The 23,407-nt window shown below is 46.3% G+C and overlaps 1 protein-coding gene and 1 long non-coding RNA gene across 2 annotated transcripts in view; both read left to right on the top strand.

The window, feature by feature from the left end:
* Positions 1-23,407, top strand: part of LOC144889560 (uncharacterized) — a 452,052-nt gene that overhangs the window by 200,075 nt on the left and 228,570 nt on the right. The gene's annotated exons all lie outside the window — the stretch shown is intronic.
* LOC144889846 (uncharacterized) lies at positions 1,254-2,905 on the top strand. The gene is made up of 2 exons (XM_078771056.1): positions 1,254-1,503; positions 1,642-2,905. The coding sequence occupies exons 1-2, from the start codon at positions 1,348-1,350 to the stop codon at positions 2,488-2,490; spliced, it is 1,005 nt and encodes a 334-aa protein (XP_078627182.1). The 5' UTR covers positions 1,254-1,347; the 3' UTR covers positions 2,491-2,905.

Here is a 23,407-nt window from a genome sequence, read left to right as displayed (position 1 = left end):
AGACTAGAGATCCAAATTAGTGCTGCTATAGCTGCCATTTTACATTTCCATCCATGTAACATGCGCGCTCGCGCGCTCGTATCAATTGGTAATGTCGCGCGCTCGTATCAATTGGTAACGTTGATGTTATTGAATACCTCAGTTGAAAGTTCAGTCTTCCATTCCATCTGTGTGTTGTTCTTGGTATTCATCCTCCAATCTAGCCAGGTAAGATGCTAACTATAATGTTACTCACACTCTTGACTTCAGTTTCTGCATGAAATCATAAACAGGCAGAATAACAGCTGAGCCAGCTAGCACCATGTTAGCTAACGTTAAAGCTAGCCTCATCTATGTACAGTATGTTCCTAATGTCGGTGTAACTTAAACTTTTGTTAATGCCAAACATGAGACATATCTGTTGACTTCTGTATATGAATTGAACCAGAAAGAGGCACGACAGCTGAGCTAGCTACAGTAACTTAGCACAATGTTTCATTGGCCTAGATAGCTAACGTTAGTGTGGAAGAATTTAGATGTTTTAGCTATTAGCACTTTTGATGCCACTAAACATGGTTTAGTCAGCTAAAAAGTACCCTAGTGTAGAACATGACTCAGAACCTCTGTTACCTCACTGAAAACTCAGAGCCTCCTTTCACAGGCACTTTTAACATCATTCGTGATTTCTTATTTGTCATTTAACAGTGATGGTAGACATCGACAGCAAGCATGCCCAAAAGAAAACGGAGTGTAGAACCTGCAGCCCAAAGCTCTCCTCCTACATGCATCCTTCATGTACCATCCATGTCTGATCATGGGGATTTCACGCCCCTCCGTAAAATTAAAGGATCTGCTTCAGAAAAACTGCAACTGCTTCAAAAGATCCGGGATAGACGTCTCAACCAACCGCATGACTCCCCATGTCGTATGCAATCAGTATGTGATCAGATCCCGGCAACTCTTCCTGATGACCTAGAAAGAGTAGGATATCACAGCAAGTGTTATAAGCACTTTGTCCGCCACTTTCATCGTCTGGGAGATGATACAGAACCAGGGCCATCAACCTCATCATGGCATCACTCTCCTCGTAAACCAGGAGGTTCTGCTGAACCCATCTTCCCGCCAGAGTGTATATTTTGTGAGAAAGTTGAGACCAAAGATGCTCATCGCAATACTGAGAGGCCTACAACCTTCCCATCCTTTAAAAACAAAGAAAATGCATGGGAGCAAATCGAAACACGGGCTGAGAAAATGGGTCTCTATCGACTCCATCCTGAGTCAATCAAAGCGCAGGAAAGGCTGAGGCGGGGCAGCTCAGAGAAGATCATTCTGGCTGGACCAGCAACCAGGAAGCCATATGACTTCAAAATGTTCCTTGCAAATGACGACAACAAAAAGCAGATGTGCCAGCTTCTTCTGAAAGTGTGGAGTGGACAAGAGGCAGCTACCAGGCTGGAGAGAACAGAGATGGCTGTGCTGATCGTGGAGGGGAAGGCCCACCAACTTGCCTCAACGAATGGCAAGGTAAAATTGAAAGCCCTTCGTGAATGGCGATTCAATTTGTAATTTTTCCTGAAAAAAAGGTGATTACCTGTGATGTTTGTCTAGATCTGAAACTGGCAGTGACTGGTGATTGAAATGCGGTGCCTTTTTGTGTTTCAGGTCGAGGTACGTGAACTCCCCACGATCTACAGCAACCAGGAAGAGACTGATACCAGGGTGGTTCTGTACCTCCATCATGCTGCTACCATCGGATACAAGAACGCTGTAGTCAGAACACCGGACACAGACATCCTCCTGATCCTGCTCCACCATGCCCACAACATCAAGCTGACGGTGTACCTGGATACAGGGTCAGGGAAGCATCGCCAACTTGTCAACGTCTCTGAGCTGGCAGAATCCCTGGGAGAGGACTACTGTGCCACTCTCCTGGGGTACTATGTGTTCAGCGGAGAAGACTGCACCAGTGCCTTCAAAGGGAAGGGAAAAGTCGGGCCCTTGAAAAAGCTGGAGAAGAATCCCAGGTTTCACAGGGCATTCGGTGAACTGGGTGACAACTGGGATGCCAACCCTGAGGTGGAGAGGCAGTTAGAAAAATTCACCTGTGTGATGTACGGCCAGAGTCGCGAGTCATCAGTGGACATTGTCCGTGCCAAGCTGCTACGAAAAATGGTGGGAGAGGACAAGACCCTCACATCCAAGTCCAAGGTTGATCTGGCTCGCCTTCCTCCATGCCAGTCTGCCCTGAAGCCGCACATCCAGCGTGTGAACCACCGCGTAGCATTGTACAAAAGAGCCGATCAACCTATCATCGAAAAGCCAAAACCTTATGAGGAGCAAGGATGGATAAGGACTGATGAAGGACTGTTGAAACCAATGTGGTCCAGTGGTCCCATCCTACCAACCTCACTGGTGGATCTTCTGAACACAGGAGAGCACGAAGAGGAGGAGGAAGAGGAAGGAGAAGAAGAGTTTGACTCTGACGATTTCGATGAAAATGATGATGACTGACTCAGTGTAGAATCACTAATGCTAATGATGTTTATCTAAAACAAGCAAGAGAAGAGTGGTCACATTGAGTGCTAGGACTATTTTGACAGTTGTAATATTTAGAAAAATAAAACTTTGTGTTAACGTCTGTGTAGACGGACCTTAATATGAGTCTATTATTTCGTAAAACTGTGATTATTTTGTAAATAAAGCACTAATTAGCATACTAGTATACCATAGACACATGTAATCATGTTATGAATAGTTCTATCATGATCTATGCCCTTCAAAACATGGGTCTAGACACCTTCATTTTTCAATTATCTGCAATATTGGCTGAGATATGTCAAAAATCGTTTTTTTGATAATGGCAGCAGTAATTTGCATAAAAATGGTATGTGGGACATTTTTTCAGCTTGGGGCCATAGCTAGTCATTTTCTACACATTTTTTCCAATCTAGAAACACTGATTAGAAGTATATCTCCGGGGGGTGCAGGGGGACCTAGTCTTCCTACTAGACTACACGGCTGGATTATAATGACAGACACCAATGTTTCGATTCTCAATTATATTCGTACGGAAAAGGTTAGATTACAGGGGCTAGAGGTAAAGCACAGAAAAGATGGGCACTTAGACACAGGCTTATCTTAACCCCGGACAGACGACAGGTAAACGGGACAACGGCTGACTCACACGGGGATTGATGGCCAGGAAAGGCAAGTAGCGATGGCTCAAGGTGCACTCTTGGCTCAAGGCAGGGTACAGTCCGGTCCAAAGATGCGGGGAGGTCGCAGCGCTCGGAAGGCGACGTTCTTTCACAGGCGGGTTCGCTTCCTCTCAGCGATCGCAGGCAACGTTCTTTCTCAGGCGGGGCGCATCTGACTCAGCGCTCGCAGGTACCTCTTTCTCCAGCTGGGGGCGCATCTCTCGTCACGTCCGCTAAGTCGCCACGTATATCCGGCGGGGAGTGACACGCCCTCGGCTCGCTAGCGCCGCCCCAGATGGAATCGGTCCGCCCTTCTGATTGGGTGCGGGGGGTTACCAGGCTCCGCCCTTGAGGAGGAGCTGACAGCCAGCCCCTCCGTGGCAACCCCGTGGAGCGCGTGGTCAATGGCGCTAATCGAGCCGGTGTGAGGACGCATCCTCCCCCGCGCCGCCGCCATCTCCTCTGTTGTTGTTGTAATTGTTGGGGAAGAAGATGGAAGGAGGTATGGGAAAGGTCCTAAACTCACTACTGATGCCATATAATCACATTCTGGTGCAACGAAGAGTCATAATTAATGGAAACGAGGCCTTAACTGACATAGACTAAGAATAACTAGCAAGATGTCCGAAAGTTGTCTACGTGTGGTGCGGTGGATCTGGGCACGACATTTAATGGGGGAATAAGGGGAAGGTCGGCTCTACTGATTGTTGTTTACATGCAATGGGACTAGGGAATGGGGGATTAGGGAAAGTTGGGGAGTATTGGAGAAAATAGGGGAATATTTACAAGCGGATATGGAGGCCAAATTCCATATTCGCAACATTATTAAATGATTAATCAATAAATCAATATTTTCCTTGACAGCCACATCACTTGGTCAGTGTCATGTCCAAATATCAGCTTCCTTACTCAAAAGGTGCCTGAGTTAATGTAATGTAATTACTGTAATAAGATTACTGCAATTACTGTAATGATTACTGTAATTACTGTAATTACCGGAACTGTAATTACTGTAATTACCTCAGGTAATTACTGTAATGTAATTACTGTAATTTAATAAGAAATGTAATTAATTAAATAAGTACTTCATTAATCGTTAATAATGAAATAATTCCTGAATTTTCATTCGATTCACTTGACATTCGAATGGGATTTATATCCCTCAACTAGTTCAATCAACAACTATTTTATTCAACATAGGCCAAAAGTCCACAACAATTTGAAAAATCCTTAATTTTCATTCGATTCACTTGACATTCGAATGGGATTTATATATCCCTCAACTAGTTCAATCAACAACTATTTTATTCAACATAGGCCAAAAGTCAACAACAATTTGAAAAAGCCTTAATTTTCATTCGATTTACTTGACATTCGAATGGGATTTATATATCCGTCAACTAGTTCAATCAACAACTATTTTATTCAACATAGGCCAAAAGTCCACAACAATTTGAAAAATCCTTAATTTTCATTCGATTCACTTGACATTCGAATGGGATTTATATATCCCTCAACTAGTTCAATCAACAACTATTTTATTCAACATAGGCCAAAAGTCCACAACAATTTGAAAAAGCCTTAATTTTCATTCGATTCACTTGACATTTGAATGGGATTTATATATCCCTCAACTAGTTCAATCAACAACTATTTTATTCAACATAGGCCAAAAGTCCACAACAATTTGAAAAATCCTTAATTTTCATTCGATTCACTTGACATTCGAATGGGATTTATATATCCCTCAACTAGTTCAATCAACAACTATTTTATTCAACATAGGCCAAAAGTCCACAACAATTTGAAAAATCCTTAATTTTCATTCGATTCACTTGACATTCGAATGGGATTTATATATCCCTCAACTAGTTCAATCAACAACTATTTTATTCAACATAGGCCAAAAGTCCACAACAATTTGAAAAATCCTTAATTTTCATTCGATTCACTTGACATTCGAATGGGATTTATATATCCCTCAACTAGTTCAATCAACAACTATTTTATTCAACATAGGCCAAAAGTCAACAACAATTTGAAAAAGCCTTAATTTTCATTCGATTCACTTGACATTCGAATGGGATTTATATATCCGTCAACTAGTTCAATCAACAACTATTTTATTCAACATAGGCCAAAAGTCCACAACAATTTGAAAAATCCTTAATTTTCATTCGATTCACTTGACATTCGAATGGGATTTATATATCCGTCAACTAGTTCAATCAACAACTATTTTATTCAACATAGGCCAAAAGTCCACAACAATTTGAAAAATCCTTAATTTTCATTCGATTCACTTGACATTCGAATGGGATTTATATATCCCTCAACGAGTTCAATCAACAACTATTTTATTCAACATAGGCCAAAAGTCCAAAACAATTTGAAAAAGCCTTAATTTTCATTCGATTCACTTGACATTCGAATGGGATTTATATATCCCTCAACTAGTTCAATCAACAACTATTTTATTCAACATAGGCCAAAAGTCCACAACAATTTGAAAAATCCTTAATTTTCATTCGATTCACTTGACATTCGAATGGGATTTATATATCCCTCAACTAGTTCAATCAACAACTATTTTATTCAACATAGGCCAAAAGTCAACAACAATTTGAAAAATCCTTAATTTTCATTCGATTCACTTGACATTCGAATGGGATTTATATATCCCTCAACTAGTTCAATCAACAACTATTTTATTCAACATAGGCCAAAAGTCCACAACAATTTGAAAAATCCTTAATTTTCATTCGATTCACTTGACATTCGAATGGGATTTATATATCCCTCAACTAGTTCAATCAACAACTATTTTATTCAACATAGGCCAAAAGTCCACAACAATTTGAAAAAGCCTTAATTTTCATTCGATTCACTTGACATTCGAATGGGATTTATATATCCCTCAACTAGTTCAATCAACAACTATTTTATTCAACATAGGCCAAAAGTCCACAACAATTTGAAAAATCCTTAATTTTCATTCGATTCACTTGACATTCGAATGGGATTTATATATCCCTCAACTAGTTCAATCAACAACTATTTTATTCAACATAGGCCAAAAGTCAACAACAATTTGAAAAATCCTTAATTTTCATTCGATTCACTTGACATTCGAATGGGATTTATATATCCCTCAACTAGTTCAATCAACAACTATTTTATTCAACATAGGCCAAAAGTCCACAACAATTTGAAAAATCCTTAATTTTCATTCGATTCACTTGACATTCGAATGGGATTTATATATCCCTCAACTAGTTCAATCAACAACTATTTTATTCAACATAGGCCAAAAGTCTACAACAATTTGAAAAATCCTTAATTTTCATTCAATTCACTTGACATTCGAATGGGATTTATATATCCCTCAACTAGTTCAATCAACAACTATTTTATTCAACATAGGCCAAAAGTCAACAACAATTTGAAAAAGCCTTAATTTTCATTCGATTCACTTGACATTCGAATGGGATTTATATATCCGTCAACTAGTTCAATCAACAACTATTTTATTCAACATAGGCCAAAAGTCCACAACAATTTGAAAAATCCTTAATTTTCATTCGATTCACTTGACATTCGAATGGGATTTATATATCCCTCAACTAGTTCAATCAACAACTATTTTATTCAACATAGGCCAAAAGTCAACAACAATTTGAAAAATCCTTAATTTTCATTCGATTCACTTGACATTCGAATGGGATTTATATATCCGTCAACTAGTTCAATCAACAACTATTTTATTCAACACCTATTTTAAGCGTGCCGAATCAGTAAGCATCACCCCTCCTATGAGCCTCGACCAGAGGGTGGTTGTTACTCACAAACACTCGTTGCTAGCTGTTCCATTGTCTGCCGATTCCCACTCTGCTGCCGATTTCCACTAGCTGTTTTATTTCTCTGAGCTCATGAAAGTGGTGACAATGGGTGGTCTGTCATTGCTCTTCCACAAAAGAGTCGTTCCAAAGATATAAGCCGTTTTGTCGCAATACCATAAATTGGAATGAGGTAAAAATATATATATATAAATATAATTCCATTTCCCGGTTCCCTGTCGCACGCCGAGCAAGTCGCATGCTTTGAACAAGTGCAAAAAAAACAAAAAAACTACTTTACACGTGTACGGGTGTGTAAACGAGTGTACCGGCCTTCCACGTCTTGGAAGCAAATGGTCGCATGGTGCACGCATGCTCCGTTTGCTCCCAGGTCACAGTAAGGCCTTTAATGACCAGCGCCGACCTTGTGCATTTTATTTAGACAGCGCAAAAAATACGTATTTACAGAAATCATTTTAGGAAAACACGAATAATAGGTACAATCGTTTATCGAAGTACCATTCGTGACTGGTCACGCCACCTATCGCGGCATCGGTGCGCACGGAACCCCCAGAACCACCTCCTTCCCCATGTATGTACAAAACTATTTCCAAGTTCGTAATCATATTGGACAAAAACAAGCCACACTCACCTTTTAAAGACTTGTTTGTACAATTGATGTCAGCGGTGCCTCCAAATTGTAGGGGAAGTATTGGGGGAGACTCAAGACTCCAATGACCGGACACAGGTTTTACAAAAGGTCTGGTTTATTAACTGGTTATTCACTTCATTCCAATTACCAAATGATACCGCTTAATTCAATGGACCAGGTTAACTCTTTTCGCATGGTCCTTCTTGTTCGGCCGATGTTCCTCCGCCACTCCCGTCCGGCAGAGGGTCTGATGATGAGGAGTGCTCGTCCGTTCCGTCGGTCAGAGCTCCTGGTGACAAGTTCTCTCGACTCAATGTTTGCTCTGGTTTATATGGACAAAACTGGAGTTAATCCCCTGTCCGCTGAATCTTAATCCTTTCTCCACTAATGCCCCGAGGTCATGCATGCACCAAGTCCTGGCATCAGCTCGCTCCCCTCCTGCTGCGAGGGGTGCTCCAGCCTGGGGCTGTGACCAGGTGGACAAGAGATTATCATGTTCGGGCACATTCCTGACACTCATTTACGAACTCGTCTTTCACAGAGTTTGCAGGTAAAATGTATCTGCTTCGTTACCAGTGTTAATTAATAAGTTACCAGTGCCAATTAATAAGTTACACTGAGTTACACTTCCACAATATCAAATTCAAGCTCAGATTGGCGGGACATCTGCCATATGGGGAAAGCTATATTGCACGCATGGGTATGGGAACAGGCGAAAACAAAGGGAGCCTGGCCAGACGCGGAACCAGATCCGCTCCCACCCTTTGGAGAGTGGGTCGCTATGATCGAACGACTATTGGGTGGGGTACGCGCCGCTTTAATGCCAGCCGCGGGACCCGACTGGAACAAAATATATGGCCTGAAACAGAAACACGGTGAAACAGCAATAGACTGGAGAGAAAGGGTAGAGAGGGCAGTGTTAAAGTGGGGAGGACTGGGCCAGGTGTGGGCGCAAGATCTCCCTCGCGCTGTAGTGAACAACTTTATGGTAGACGGGATGAGACCGGCAATTAGGAAGCGCATCCAAGCAGCTATAATTGGGTGGAGGAATACCCTAACCGACCAACTAGTCAAAGCGGCCAAACAATGTGGCGATGGTGACGATAAAAAGGCCGATGTAAAGGAAGACATATTGCAAATGTTAGTCCAGGAAAAACGGGCCCAACTTAATCAAAATAAGAAAGGCAATCGAGACCATGCGCGAGCCCAGAATCGGAACACCAAGGTAGATCCCAATGAAGAATGGGGCTGCGATAACGAAAATGAAAATGACGTTGACGGCAACGACAATGGACAAATCGACATGCGGACACAGGGGCCCCCTCCCCAAACTTGGAACACACAGGGGCCCCCTCCCCAAACTTGGAATGCACAGGGGCCCCCTCCCCAGAACTGGTATCCACAGGGACCACCTCCCCAAAACTATGGGCCTCCCCAAAATTACTGGGCCCCAAACGGAATGAAAGGGAATTGGCCGCCACAATGGGGACAGCAGAATCAACAGCCTGCGAGGTGTCCGAAACGACAGGGTCCACGTAACAACAGTGGACACCCCGCACCCACAGCTCCACCGATTCCGCAAAGGGCGTGCTTTTTTTGCGGACAAATGGGACATTGGAAACGCGATTGTCGAAAGTTCCACCAGGGACACCCGCCACAGGGAAATCAAGTAGCCTATTGACCGGACGCCGGCGGGTCGCCCAAAGAATGCCCCCTTTTGACTATGACACCGACCGAGGAGCCGCCCTTGGCACTAGACGTGGACGGACAACAACTGGATTTTCTTGTCGACACAGGGGCGATCCGCAGTACTATTAACAAAGGGCAATTACCATCCTTGCGCCCCACAGATAAAGACGTTTAAATAATGGGCGTTTCGGGCTTGCCCCAAGCGCTTCCTATTTCAGAGGAGGTGAGAGTGGTGTGCGGCCCGCTCGAGGCTAGACACGGTTTCTTAATGCCCACCACCGCCCCGACAAACTAGTTGGGACGGGATTTACTTTGCCATTTGGGCTGCCAAATTTCATGCACAGAGCAGGGAGTCTTTGTAGACGTTGCGGAATCCAAACGCGACCTGTTAATGGCGGCATTGTCCCGCCCCGGCCCCACCACCTACTGGTGGAGCCTGGATGAAGGGGCTTTGGCCACTTGGACACACATCCTAGACACAGTGTGCTCTGAGTGCGACGGACTGCAAAATTGGCTGCGATTACATCGAATTACAACAGACATAAAGGACAACCCTCCCCACTGCATGGCTTATTACAATACCAGAGGCGATAACGACAAGTACAGAGAAAAGGTAAAGGGGTCGATAGGTAAGCATTCGGACTTACGTTTGTCAAATATATGGATTGGACGGGAGGGAATAGGCGTCGAGGTAACCCTATCTGCGGACCAGCGGGCGTTGTCTCAGTACCCCGCAGGGGTGGACGCCCATGTCACCCTCACCACCGCCAAAGGGTGGCCGCCGAAAAGTGTAGGCTGGATGGTGGGGCGCTTACAAGAAACTCCATGCGATGGCGAATATATGGTAGGCCATCGGACAGTGAAGTGGCTCGCCAATAACGAAGGGTATTTGATCACCCTTAGGAGTCAGAGCAGAGAAGGAAAATTTGAAGAGGCAGACTTGCCCCCAAAGGGCACCCATGTTGTGCGAGTAGTATCTAAGAGCCCGGGCGAGTCCGATGACCTTTTGAAGGAGGTTCCGGCCGACTTGTGGCCCCAACGCGACAACGATGTCGGGCGAATTCGCGATGCCAAAGCCCTGGTAATACCAGTACAACCGGGGATGCCCCTCCCAAACGTGAGACAATACAAATTGCGGCACGAGGCCGATGTGGGCATAGAGCCAGTGATTCAATCCTTGGTGAAACAGAAAATAATTGTGGAAACTAATAGCCAATGCAACACACCAATTTTGCCAGTAAAGAAACCGATGCAAGATAAATGGAGGTTCATACAGGATCTGAGGGAAGTGAACAAAGTCATACGAGGCATACACCCAGTGGCACCAAATGCGGAAGGCCTTATGACATCTATCCCACCGGACGCAACACATTTCACCATTATTGATCTATGCTCTGATTTTTTCTCCGTACCTATTGCACCCGAGTCACAATATTTGTTCGCCTTCACCGATAGAGGGCGCCAGTTCACCTGTACGGTGTTACCCCAAGGGTTCTCTGACAGCCCCACCCTGTTCTCCCGAGCGTTGCACCACGACTTGGCAGATGTGGAACTAAAAGGGGGATCGGTGTTGTTGCAATACATTGACGATTTGTTGTTTATTTGTTCCCCTTCCAAGGAAGCTTGTGAGGAGGACTCCATGGCCCTGCTAAAGGCCTTGGCAGCCAAGGGCCACAAGGTGGGACGGAGAAAACTCCAATTTGTACGGAAGGTAGTAACCTACTTGGGTCATGCCATTTCGCATGGGAAGCGAGAACTGCATGCCGGACGGGTGACTGCTATCATGGAAATGCCGCGGCTGATCACGCAATGGCAGATGTTGCACTTCCTAGGTATGACGGGTTACTGCCGCTCTTGGATAATCGACTATGCGCCACTTGCTAAACCACTGTACGAAGCTACCAAAACAGAAGAACCGAACGACTTGGTTTGGACGGACGACTTAATGCGCTGTTTCGAGAGTCTGAAAAAGGCATTGGTCATGGCACCGACTTTAGGACTCCCCGACTATGCGAAACCATTCACACTTTACACTCATGCAGTAGGGGTTTTCGCCCAGTCCGTATTGACACAGACTCATGGGGACAAGGAGCGACCGGTAGCCTACTTCAGCAAAAAGCTAGACCCGGTCGAGCAAGGGTTTCCGGTGTGCCTGCAAGCCGTGGCAGCAGCCAGGTACACAGTGGAAAGGACAGCGGACATCGTAATGGGACACCCGGTAATGTTACGAGTGCCACATTGCGTCACTTCCCTGTTACTACAGCGGAACACACAACACTTGTCTTCCACAAGATTAATGCAATATGAAACCGCACTGATCACGGCCCCAACGTCACCGTTGAACGTTGCACTACACTCAATCCGGCCTCACTGATGCCCACCCCAGAGGAGGGTGAACCCCACATATGTGTTGATGTAGTGCAGCAAATCTCCACGGTACGTCCGGACTTAAAGGACATTCCCCTCGACAACCCCGATTGTGTATACTATGTCGATGGATCAGCTAAACGTGGATGGGATGGCTCTTTGCTATCTGGGTATGCGGTGTGCACTGATAACGAGACAGTGGAAAGCGGACGCCTTCCACCCACCTTCTCTGCCCAGCAGGCAGAGCTGTGCACCCTAACTAGAGCATGTGACTTGGCGGCAGACCTTGCCGTCAACATTTATAAAGATTCAGCCTACGCGCACGGGGTAGTCCATGACAAAGGGGCAATCTGGAAGATGCGAGGCTTCCTCATATCTGCAGGTTCGGTCATAAAGAACGGCGAATTGGTTGAAGGGCTACTCTGAAGCATTTTGCTTCCCCGCGCTATCGCGGTGATTAAATGTCGCGGCCACCAAAAGGTGGACTCTGACGTTGCTCGGGGCAACGCCAGACTGGACGCAACGTCAGGAAAGGCAGACAACCAACAAGTAGGACGGAACATGCCGATGGTAACGCGAGCAAAAGGGGCACTCGCACAGATTGCCAACGTACCGACCTCAGGGCCAACCGCCACACCAACTAACGATGACGTTTTAAAACTTCAAAACGCAGCAACAGCAGCCGAACACGATGACTGGATGAAACGAGGGGCCACGCGCCCCAGACCAGATGAGATGTTGACCCTTTACGGAAAACCAATAGCACCCAAGGAACTACTGCCTTGGCTGGCACGTATGGCACATCAAAATGGCCATGTGTGCCAGAGGGGGGTGATGGAACAGATAACCTTTACTTGGGCGGTGCCGGGACTGTCACGAATCGCATCAGATGTGTGCCGGTCATGCGTGGTTTGCCAACAGCACAATAGGGGGGCACCACCGAGGCACCCACATAACGCGGGCCATCCCCAACCAATCGGGCCTTTCTGTCATATCCAGTTCGATTTTATAAACATGGAACCGAGTATGTGGTTCCGCCATGTTTTGGTAATCGTGGACAGGTTCACAAAATGGGTCGAGGCCTATCCATGCGTTAAATCAGACGCCCCAACAGTAGCCGAGCGCCTCGTGCGGGATTTCATGTGCAGATTCGGCATTCCCCAGATAATTTCGTCAGACCAAGGGGGCCACTTCACGGGAGAGGTGATTAAGGGTATCCTAAAGGCATTGGGTGTGAAACAATCCTTCCATGGCGTTTACCACCCGCAATCAGCGGGACTTGTGGAACGCACTAATGGGACTCTGAAACTCAAGTTAGCAAAGATCTGCACAGATACAGGTTTGAAGTGGCCGGAAGCACTCCCGCTTGTGTTAATGAGTATTCGTTCCACCCCGGGTTGCACCACGGGTCTTTCCCCCCACGAGATATTGATGGGACGACCTATGAGTTTGCCTGTTTCGGCCCCGATGGACATGTCCAAACTTGATTTGCCTGTGATGGATGACATGCTTTTAAAGTTTTGCATAGGATTGTCCAACTATCCTATGCGCAGCATCCACGCCCGAGTACGAAAGGCGTTGCCTGAACCAACAAGCCACGCCATCCACAACTTCCAAGCCGGCGATTACATGCTCGTAAAGCACTTCACCCGCAAGAATGCCCTGGAACCAGGGTGGAAGGGACCAATCCAGGTATTGCTGACTACACCAACTGCTGTCTTTTGCGAGGGCAAGATCTCCTGGTTCCACGCCACACACTGTAAGTTGGCTGTACAAGCACCAGACACTACACCACAGCAACCACAGTAACGATGGGTCTAATCACAGGTATGATGCTATTGATAGCGACAGCAGCTAGGGGGAGCTCCGATTACAATAGGTGTGAAAATAAAACACGACACCTCACTGTGACATGGGGACAAAGGGTATCATTACCATGTTTCGAGCAGAAAGCCCTGCACACAGATTGGGTAAGCGTAAGATGGTTAGCACTGTCGGCAGGGCCTGGACATATTGGTGTTGTACTACGAAAACAACGAGAGTTCCGGGAGGACGGGCAAGCTAGCGTCAAGACTTTGGCCCGACCAGGATACAAGTGGGGGACCCCTGATTTTAAGCTACAAACACGCACACGCCCAGAGAAAGGCATGACTATGCAGATCCGGTGCAGCGTCTGGACTCCTGGCGCGGCTCGCGATGAAACCAAATACACACCATGCATTGAATACATACTCACGCCGCACCCCCAGGACAAGGCCCCAAAAAAGGGTGAAAACACATATTGGAAGGTAGCAAGAGAGGTGGCAACAATTCAGAATAGGACTCACTGCTGGTCATACATGCACTTTCCCCAAGCAGGCACCACTGGAATACAAATGATAGTGCTACCCCTGTCCCTTAACGATCTTTGCTCACAACCTATCGATTCCCCATGTTTAGTCACCACTCTGGAAAGAGAGGGGGTTGGCAACGGTAAGAGTTGTAATCGGCAGTTTAATTATCGCCCTTCAATGATTGCCCATGTGGCCGAGAGGCCTGCCCCTGTCTGGGTCAAACCGCAGAAAGGGATGGTCTGCCTCCAGGGCTCCGGCCACTTGCTTATGGGGGAATCAGAATGCGCCTACACTCTCCCCGGGAGGCTGGAAAGGGGGAGCGCTGGGATTACACTACGGATAATACTGCAAGATAAACACAACCACAACATAACGGCTATGACATTTTCTAGGGGGGTTAGTAGGAATAATGGGGTGACAAAGGGAATCCAGTGCTTATCTGCCCACCTAGTCCCACCCCATGGGACAATGTTTATATGCGGCGATAAGGCTTACCCCTATTTACCAAATAATTGGGGTGGCACATGTTATCTTGGCTCGATCCTTCCAGACGTCGAGATACTGGACGAGTTAGATCCAAAGTACCTGGACAGGCGACATAGGAGGTCAGTATGGAAAGAAGACGGAACCACTAAACTACATGGAAGCATATGGGAAAAGGTGTTAGGTTTCTTCTTCCCAGGAGCGGGCATAGTCATGGATAGTTTCCGGATAGATAAGTTGGCTTTGGCCCTAGAAAATGTGGCTAACGACACCGCTACAGCCCACGATGTACTATTGGACACAGTAGTTCATATGAGCACAATGGTAATGCAGAATTGGGTGGCTTTGGACATGCTCCTGGCAGAGAACGGAGGGGTATGCGGGATAGTAGAGGGAAAATGTTGCACATACATACCAGATCCAGCCGAAGGGGTGTCAGCCACAATAGTGAGATTAAGGAAAACTAGCCACGCCTTAACGGTCGATCGGATTGCACGTGAGAACTCTTATAAATTTAGCTGGCTCACTGATTGGTTTTCGGGATGGACAGGTACGATAGTAAAGTGGTTGTTGTCCGCACTGGCAGTGATAATCGGGGTGGTGATCTGGGGGGCACTAATGAAATCTTTAGTCCTCCTCTGCGTGAGAAAGTATTTTACAGGATGGAAAACGAAGAAACCGCCGACAACGACCATGGTCTTGACCACAGAGGCCATCGACCTGAACGAGCCCCTCAACGAGGCTGATGTGACCGGCGCTTCTGAAGACTGTGATGATTTATTTGCTAATTGTGATGATTTTGTTGTAAACCCCTTGCGGGAACTGGCTAATGCCTCTTATGTATTACAAGCTCGCAGCTGCACACCTCCAACCGATCCAACTCTGGATCTGATTGCGACGCTGGGTCTGGCAGTCAAGGGACCCAACATGGATACTCTGGATCCACAAGCTGATTATGCGTCCATGGAAGACTTCGACATAGAGGAAGTTTCTCTCTTCACTTTCAATGCTTCCGATTTTAATGCTCTGTATCCTGACCAGGAACACATGACACAAGATACTGACAACATTATGTATTCCTCAGAACAGCAGCATGTACAAGGTCTCATGAGCATGGACGTCGATTAACTTCGAAGATCTGCAAGGACCACGTCTGTGCGAGGATGGGGAGCCCTTCGATTGGGGGGAATTTCAGCTGCACCTCTGCTGCTCCAAGGGTGGGTTGGGAAACCCTCCGGGCGCACATCCCCAGCCGGACCAGGCGCCTTCGTTGTGGATCCGAAACGTTAATGGACCTTCATGTTCCGGACCTTCATGTTCCAAACACGCACAGCGTGACACACCTTCCAAGGGCGTGCGTGGCGCTTTGGGTGCGTGGCATGCCCTTGGGAGGCACCCACATCACACAATCCTCTTTCAATGAAGCCTGTTGTGGCCACACACACCACCATGCTCTATGCTTGCAAATAAAGCCCAATGTGGCATGTTGTCTCTTGGGATACGTTGTCTCGACGAGACAAGAGGCGGGTTATGTCGGATACGTGGTTTTTATTATATATCTAACCTTTTGCTTGTAGGCCAATACAGTCATCCCTCGCTATATCGCGGTTCACTTTTCGCGGCTTCGGTACATCGCGGGTTTTTCTCGCTAGTATATGTAAAATTATATCGCGGATTTTTCGCTATATCGTGGGATTTTGCGGTATAAATGTATTTTTATATACTATTATTTTAAATATCTCTGTGGTAAAATAAGCATTTTCTAGCCTAAAAAATTAAAAAACGTAAAAAAAATAAGAAAAATACAGTTATTAAAACATATTACAAGAAATAAAATACTGTACATAGTGTACAGTAGAAGGAGAGACAAAGAGACAAAGAGTCATGCGTATGGAAAACACAGATGCGGCAGCTTCCACTTGCGCTAGTTACCCACGTAATGGGTAACTGTAATGCTCTTTCTGGCTGTGCAGTACATTCATCATCGTCATCACCTTCATCGTCATCAGTACTGCACAGCTAATTCATCATCATCTTCATCACGCAAGTTGTAGTATTGAAGAGCCGGGGCTCTTGCTTGATACGGACGAAATGACGGGCAAGACACAAACTCGTCCGAGAAGATATTTATTCTCAAAACCAACTCGGGAACACTGAAAACCCCGTTTATCGGGCTGCATTATAAAGCACAACCAGGAACCGAACCCGAAAGCCACGCCTCTCAAGCGTGGCGTGCTTCGGTGGTCACGTGATCAACAGGTGTAGCTGATTATACCCGCATGCGCCACACGCTTTGGTGGTCACGTGACCAGCCACTCTTGCGCCGCGGATCCCCGCCGGTGACGTCACCGGCTGGAGCAAGGAGATTCTGATGCTGGTCTTGCTTGGGGAACCAATGGGTCGCTACAGTATCTTCAATGGTGAGTACCCATTAGAATTTTATATGTTGTTAAAATTACGTATGTTTAAGAGTGTAAAAAGTGTTTAAGAGTATAGGAAGTGTTTATAAGAGTATGGGAAAGGTTAATAAGAGTGTGGGAAAGGTTAATAGGAGTGTGGGGAGGGTCATAAAGCTTTAAAATATATATAAATAATGAAATAAAAATATGGTCGCTACTTCACGGATTTTCGTCTATCGCGGGGGGTTCTGGAACGTAACCCCCGCGATAAACGAGGGATCACTGTATAATCATTATTTGTATTTAATGATAATGCTTGTTTTTCATTGTGCTGGATTTGTATTTAATGAGAATGCTCGCTCCCCCGCTGTGCTGAATTCAAAGCCTGTTACTTCTCACTTGTTTACGATCCAACTGTGACCAAGAATGTAACGACCGGTTACTCCTGCGTGTGAAATATATCTTCCGGCCATCCTTGAAGCTTGGTGAACATCTTCTCCGCGAGATAAGAACTTTAAAACCTCACTCCCTCAAAGCCAAAGGGAAGGGACCGTGGTGGGAGGAATTTAGCCCGCCGATTCTCTTTGTCCGAGCCCACTTTCAGCGGAGATCTTTGGATATGCTTTTCCTATATAAACGGACTTCGGTCCGCCAGTTCGTTAGGAGGGTCAGCGAGGCATGCTGTCCACTTGTGCTGTATATGCCAACCCTTCTCTGCAGCTGCGATCTGGTCTTTCAATAAACTACCTGTTACTCCTTATCCTCGTTGTGGAAACCTGATTCGCTTCCCGACACACACATCCACAATACTCTGCTCAATACACTTTCGCTTCTCCAAACCATTGCCTCAGGCACTCAGATTCTCCCACGCTCACACACACACATCTTCCCCGAGCATTGCTTCATTTGCTAACCAGCACTACAAGGACTTCATCCGCAATGCCTCATTTCATCACTCTTACTCCAAACACACTGCATCATCTAATCTACCTGGTTTCCCTCTAACTTAGTGCTTCCCTGTCATCCCTTATACTATGCACATCCCTCGTCATTATCAACCCTCTACTCTACTCTACTCTACGTCCCCACTACCTGTACAAAAGTCACTACTTAAATCTTGGTCACCTATGGTCATCTTTCTAAATCCCTATACATTTAACCTAACCCTCCCTGGCTAGGTTTTCACTGCCATACCCCATAAAACTATAGCTCCTCTGCCTGGGCATGGTGATGTGAGGGATGGTACATTTACCATCCCTCTACATCACTATCTATCATCACTATCACTACCAAATGTCCCTTAAACTTGAGCCTCTCGTGCGGGAATTGCATGTTCACAGCTCAGCTTCGAAAAGCCGGCTATCCGTGCGGATGGTGGGTCTACGGTTGGTTGGGTCAGTCCGGCATCGATTCTAGGGAGGAGGCATACTCGGTCCGAGATTCCAAGGTCCATCGCGGCGCGGAGCCTTGCGGTCTCCGGCCCGATGACCCAACCTCACCTGGCGGGAACACCGCCCCCGCCAGGGGGCGAAGGTCCGACCTGGCCGACCTCCCCCGGAATCGTGCCGATCGCCGCTACGACGTGGCCCCGACCATACAGGGCAGGGCCCGGCCCGAATCGTGCACGGCGCTCCATGCAGGAGCGACGTGACTACGATCCCGGCCGGCCCCCGCAGCACACAAAAAGCACCACGCCCTGAGCGCTCGCGTCGGCTATACGTTGGCATAATCGCTGCCCCGGTCAATATCGATGCCTTACTCGCAAACTCACATCTACACGCGTTCCGTTTCTTACTCGCACAGCCCATACAGCCCATGCATTCCATGCATTGCTCTCGCGCACATTCTTGCGCATCCATTCTACTCGCACACTCTGTTATCACACACACCTCTGTGACACACCTTTCTTCCGCGCACTCCTCGCATGCACTCACCCCCGTTACGTACTCTGTAACCACCCCAGGTGTGCACTCCTGCACATACCCACTCACGCGCTCCGGTGTGCTCTCCCGCACACACGCCACAACCAACTCAGGTGTGCATCCTTGCACACACTCTCCATCCATATCCATCTCACACTCTGCGTCACTCTCACTCCAACTCGCATACTCTGTTACACACTCACTCTTCGACGCACACTTTTTCTTACACGCGTGCCATTTCCACCCACACAGCGCACCACAGACCTCCCACAAACGCCCGCGGTACGCTGGGATCCCAAGCGCGCGAAAAATCTTTTTGCACCATATACATTTCTGTTATATACACTCCTGCTCACCTTGGCGCTTCTTCTTCCTTGCTCCAACACCTGCAGACTTTCCATTTGGTTATGCAGCACAACATCACGATGTAACCACAGACTTTGCATGCATTCCATCTCTTCCTTCAATTCATTTACTGCCTCTGTCGTCCTCTTAATCCCGATTTCCACTATTTCTTTTCCAATTTGAATTAATTATTTTTCCTTGTTAAGCCCGATAACCACTGGCGCGCTTACAATTTTTTTCTACTTCGGCGGTCGCCGGCTTCCCCATACCCAGGGTCGCGATCTCTACCCCAGTCCACGTGACCATGCCTTGCTCAGCTTCGCTTTTCCGGCGCTCCTCAAGCCGCGCTACCCCGTCGCATACCCTTGCACCCCTCCCGCTCAACTCGCGGTCTCTCTCCCTCTCCATCTGTTTTACCTCATATGTGGCTTTGTCCCTCGCCAACCCCTCATTAATTTCCCGGGCTTGACTGCCCACATCCTCCAATTGGCCCCCCAGTCTATTTTCCATTTGTTTATTATCGGCCCTCATTTCTCCCATCTCTCTACTTAACACCCCAATTTGGTTTCCCATTTCCATTTGTATGACTGTCTGTAGCTGCGCCATGAGGGCCTGCATATCTATCCCTCCCACTTGCGCAGGGGCGCGACCCTCGTCGCCATGTGCGAGGCACCGCCATTTTGTGCGCCTGCAACCCCCTCTACCGCACCTTCATTACTTTCCTCCTCCATCTCTCCCACTTCTTCCCTGGGGTCCTGGGTTGCCTCTAACCCCTCATTTCCCCCCACCGGCATCCGATCGCCTTGATCATCCATGGCACGATTTAAAATTTAGATGTTATAATAAAATTTCGACCGCTCGAAATTTTGACCAATTTTTTTTTAGATTTATAAAATTTGGTTCGAGTCCAATCCCACTCTTGACACCAATTGTTGCGGCCAATAGCACAATTGGTGTCCAAAATTTGGTCTACTAAATTTAGTCCCAGGTTCTAAATCCCACTCCTGACACCAATTGTTGCGGATTCGGGGTCGGCGCTCCCCTTACCAAGGGGGGGTTAATCCCCTTGTCTTTTAAGCTGGCCGTCCCCCGATCCTGGAAATTATAACGCTCCTTTCCAGTCGAGATTGGCCAGGGTGATTGGTCAATGGAGTCCCAAATACCTGAGTGCCAATCCGACCGCAAAGCAGGGAGATAACTCCCGCTCGGACCACGGACAAGATGGAAATTGCCGAGCGGTTTAGCAATCCAAAGCCCGGGCCATTAACAAAGGACTAAACCCGATCCTGAGCGGTTCCCCAAATCGTGCCACAGGTACTCAATGGAGAGAAAGGACGAAGATGATCGAATGGAGAGGAAACCAAAAGGTAAGGAAGAACAAAGGATTTATTACAACAACCAAAGAAGAGGAAACGAAAGGGAAAGAATATACAAGAAGAAGAAGAAGCAGACACAGGGCAACCTTAACTATACAGTCTTACTTAACCCCAGGACAAACAGACAGACTTACATGGGATGGTGATGGTAGGAGGAGAAGGTCCAGGCAGATGGTAGGGGAGGAAGGTCCAGGCAGATGGTAGGTGTTGAGGTCCAGCTCCAGGTGTCAACTCGTACCGTGGCGAAAACCCAGGCAGGCAGCGGGCGCGTACCGTTGGCGCACGATCGGACATTATGTATGGTGGGGGTAGTTCTTCGCAAGGCCGTATGCGCAGTTCTCTGCTCGTGACCTCCTTACTCAGCTTCTCAGGTGCTCAGTGCCGCTTAATGAAATCCTCGCGCATCTGGTACAAACGAGCTCTCTCCGCGCATCGGTCGCTTCCCCTGCTCCACTCCACTCAACTGCTCCACTCCACTCAACTCTTTATCTCTCAACAACCGGCAACAATAGGGTTCTAGAGGGCCTCAGCCTATTGCAGCAATGCGAGCACCCCCACGTCTCTCTCTTCTCTTCTCTTCTGTGTAAAGACGCCGCGTTGTGCTTATATTGTGTGCTTAGAAATCAAGCCGCGCCATGCCCGCCAGTGAGCTCACCTCAGCCTTGGTTGGATGGTGAGGGCTCACCGCTCCGCCCCTTGACGGGTCGATGACAGGGTTATGCCTCGTTCTGGGCGCTCCGCCACCTTCTTCTCCAAGCTTGAACGCGTGCGTAATGGCGTTTGGGAGCGAGCGCTAAGGCAAAGGCAAAGGCGCGTACCAATTTGGAGAGTCAAGCCGCAAAATGAACGAATCGAAAGGGGACCTATCTTCTTTAATTAATGCAATGCATAGTCAACTATTGGGAACACAGCCTTAACTAAACACAGACTAAGGAAATAACTGAGGAGTTCCTATGGTGTCCTACGTGTTGCTTATGGACTAACTATGGGTGTGACCTTTGACCTTTTAAATGATGGAATATTATTTCCAAGAATTATTTACAAGTGAGGGGTTCTCAAAACCGCAACAATATATTTAGTTACTTTGGAAATATAACTCACAGGATGTTAGATATCGTTGCAATGATCAACAGAGCTTTTACTATGTATTTTAGTGTATACCGTGTGAGCATGTGCATCGTATTGTCGGATCTTAATATTCAATTGTTGAATACATGTACTATATTTGAGCCCATCATTATTTAAATACAACAAAAGAAGACATGTGTCCCGTTTCCCCTGTATATTTCATCAATACTCCCGTTCATTTATATTCACATGAGAGTTATTATACTTTGTTATGGTTTTAAAAATATCATGCAGTGCACTTCATTATCTATATGTATACCGTTGTACACTCTTTCGAGTGTATTCAGTGTGATGTGGGTAATATTTAAATATCTTCGGATCTACATATTCGGTTGTTGAATACTATATCGTTCCAGCTCATCAGAGGTAATTAACGAAAAACTTCACATATTTTCCATGTAATTTTAATCAATTATCTGGTCCTGTAGATTCACATTTCAATCAAATTAGACGTTAAGTAAGTTGTCATGGTTGAAAAATATTTATTCAAACACATATATTAAATAAATGTATTGCATGAATATTTACATTTCATAACATTTTAAAACCCGTACGGTATTTAATATTTCTTAACAGTGCAGTAAAGGTATAGAACGTAACTTAAAATGACATATTATATGTTGAAATGAAAATATCCTTTGAGTATATAACATCGTAAATGTATCGTAATGATTTACTGCGAATGTTCTAATATCAAAATATATAGTTATTTTAATGTTAAATTTATACTTTTCTTTATTTGATTTACCCAGTTTAATACAGGGATGTGAAAAACATTGTATTTTTATTTTTAGGGAGAGACGTTTATAAAGGACATCATTCTGCCCTGTTTATCAATTCATTTATCATTTTATGTTCATATTCATTAACTTTGTCATGGTTGTATGTCATTAACATGCAATAAATATTGTTTAAATCGCAAAATATATACGGGGAGTGTTATAATCCTGGGGAGTCATTTGATCCTGCAAGGGGGAGTGTTAAAATCCTAGGGGGAGTTTTTTTTTTTTTTTTTTTTTTTTTTTTTGTATACAAGATCGAGGCTCGTGAAAGAGCGAACATTAATCACACAGAAAGACAAACAGACACACAAAACAAATAACATCGGGAGCGGTAGACAAGATGGGGAGACAGGGGGAAGGACACAAACACAACATTTGAGAGCAGGGACCGAGAGACATGGAGACATCGAGAGAACTGTGGGAGGGAGAGGGCTTTGGGGGGGAGGCTTGGGAAGGGGGGGGGGCTTGGGAAGGGGGGGGGGAGAGGTATAAAACATATGGACACTGCCAAGACTTCCAGGAAAGAAGTTGGAATTTCAAACAAGGTGGATCTGGGGTGAATTAGTGGGGGTAGAAAAGATCAAGGTTTTGGATGGGGGAAGATAGGAGATGGTGGTGAACAGCTGTTTTGAAGACCTGGAGGGAGGAGAGTGATTGAAGTGAGTGTGGGAGTTTGTTCCAGAGGCGGGAGAAAAGAGGAATGAAAGAGTGAAGGTGAGCAGAGAGCCGAGATTTCGGCAGTTTAACCATCAGAGGGTGGCTGGCAGATCTTGTGCGACCTGTAGGAATATTTGGAGGACAGAGCACAGAGAGAGCTGGGGGAGCAAGGCCGGAGAGGAGTCGGTAGAAGACAGAAAGACCACCTACCTGCCTGCGGTGAGTGAGTGAAAGGCCCTCAGAGATAGCTTCATCGCGGGAG

Source organism: Myxine glutinosa, chromosome 1 (assembly GCF_964187855.1).
Source record: "Myxine glutinosa chromosome 1, kmMyxGlut1.1, whole genome shotgun sequence".
NCBI lineage: Eukaryota > Metazoa > Chordata > Myxini > Myxiniformes > Myxinidae > Myxine > Myxine glutinosa.
Note: the sequence above shows the minus strand (reverse complement) of the source record. Positions and strands in the feature narration are given on the sequence as shown.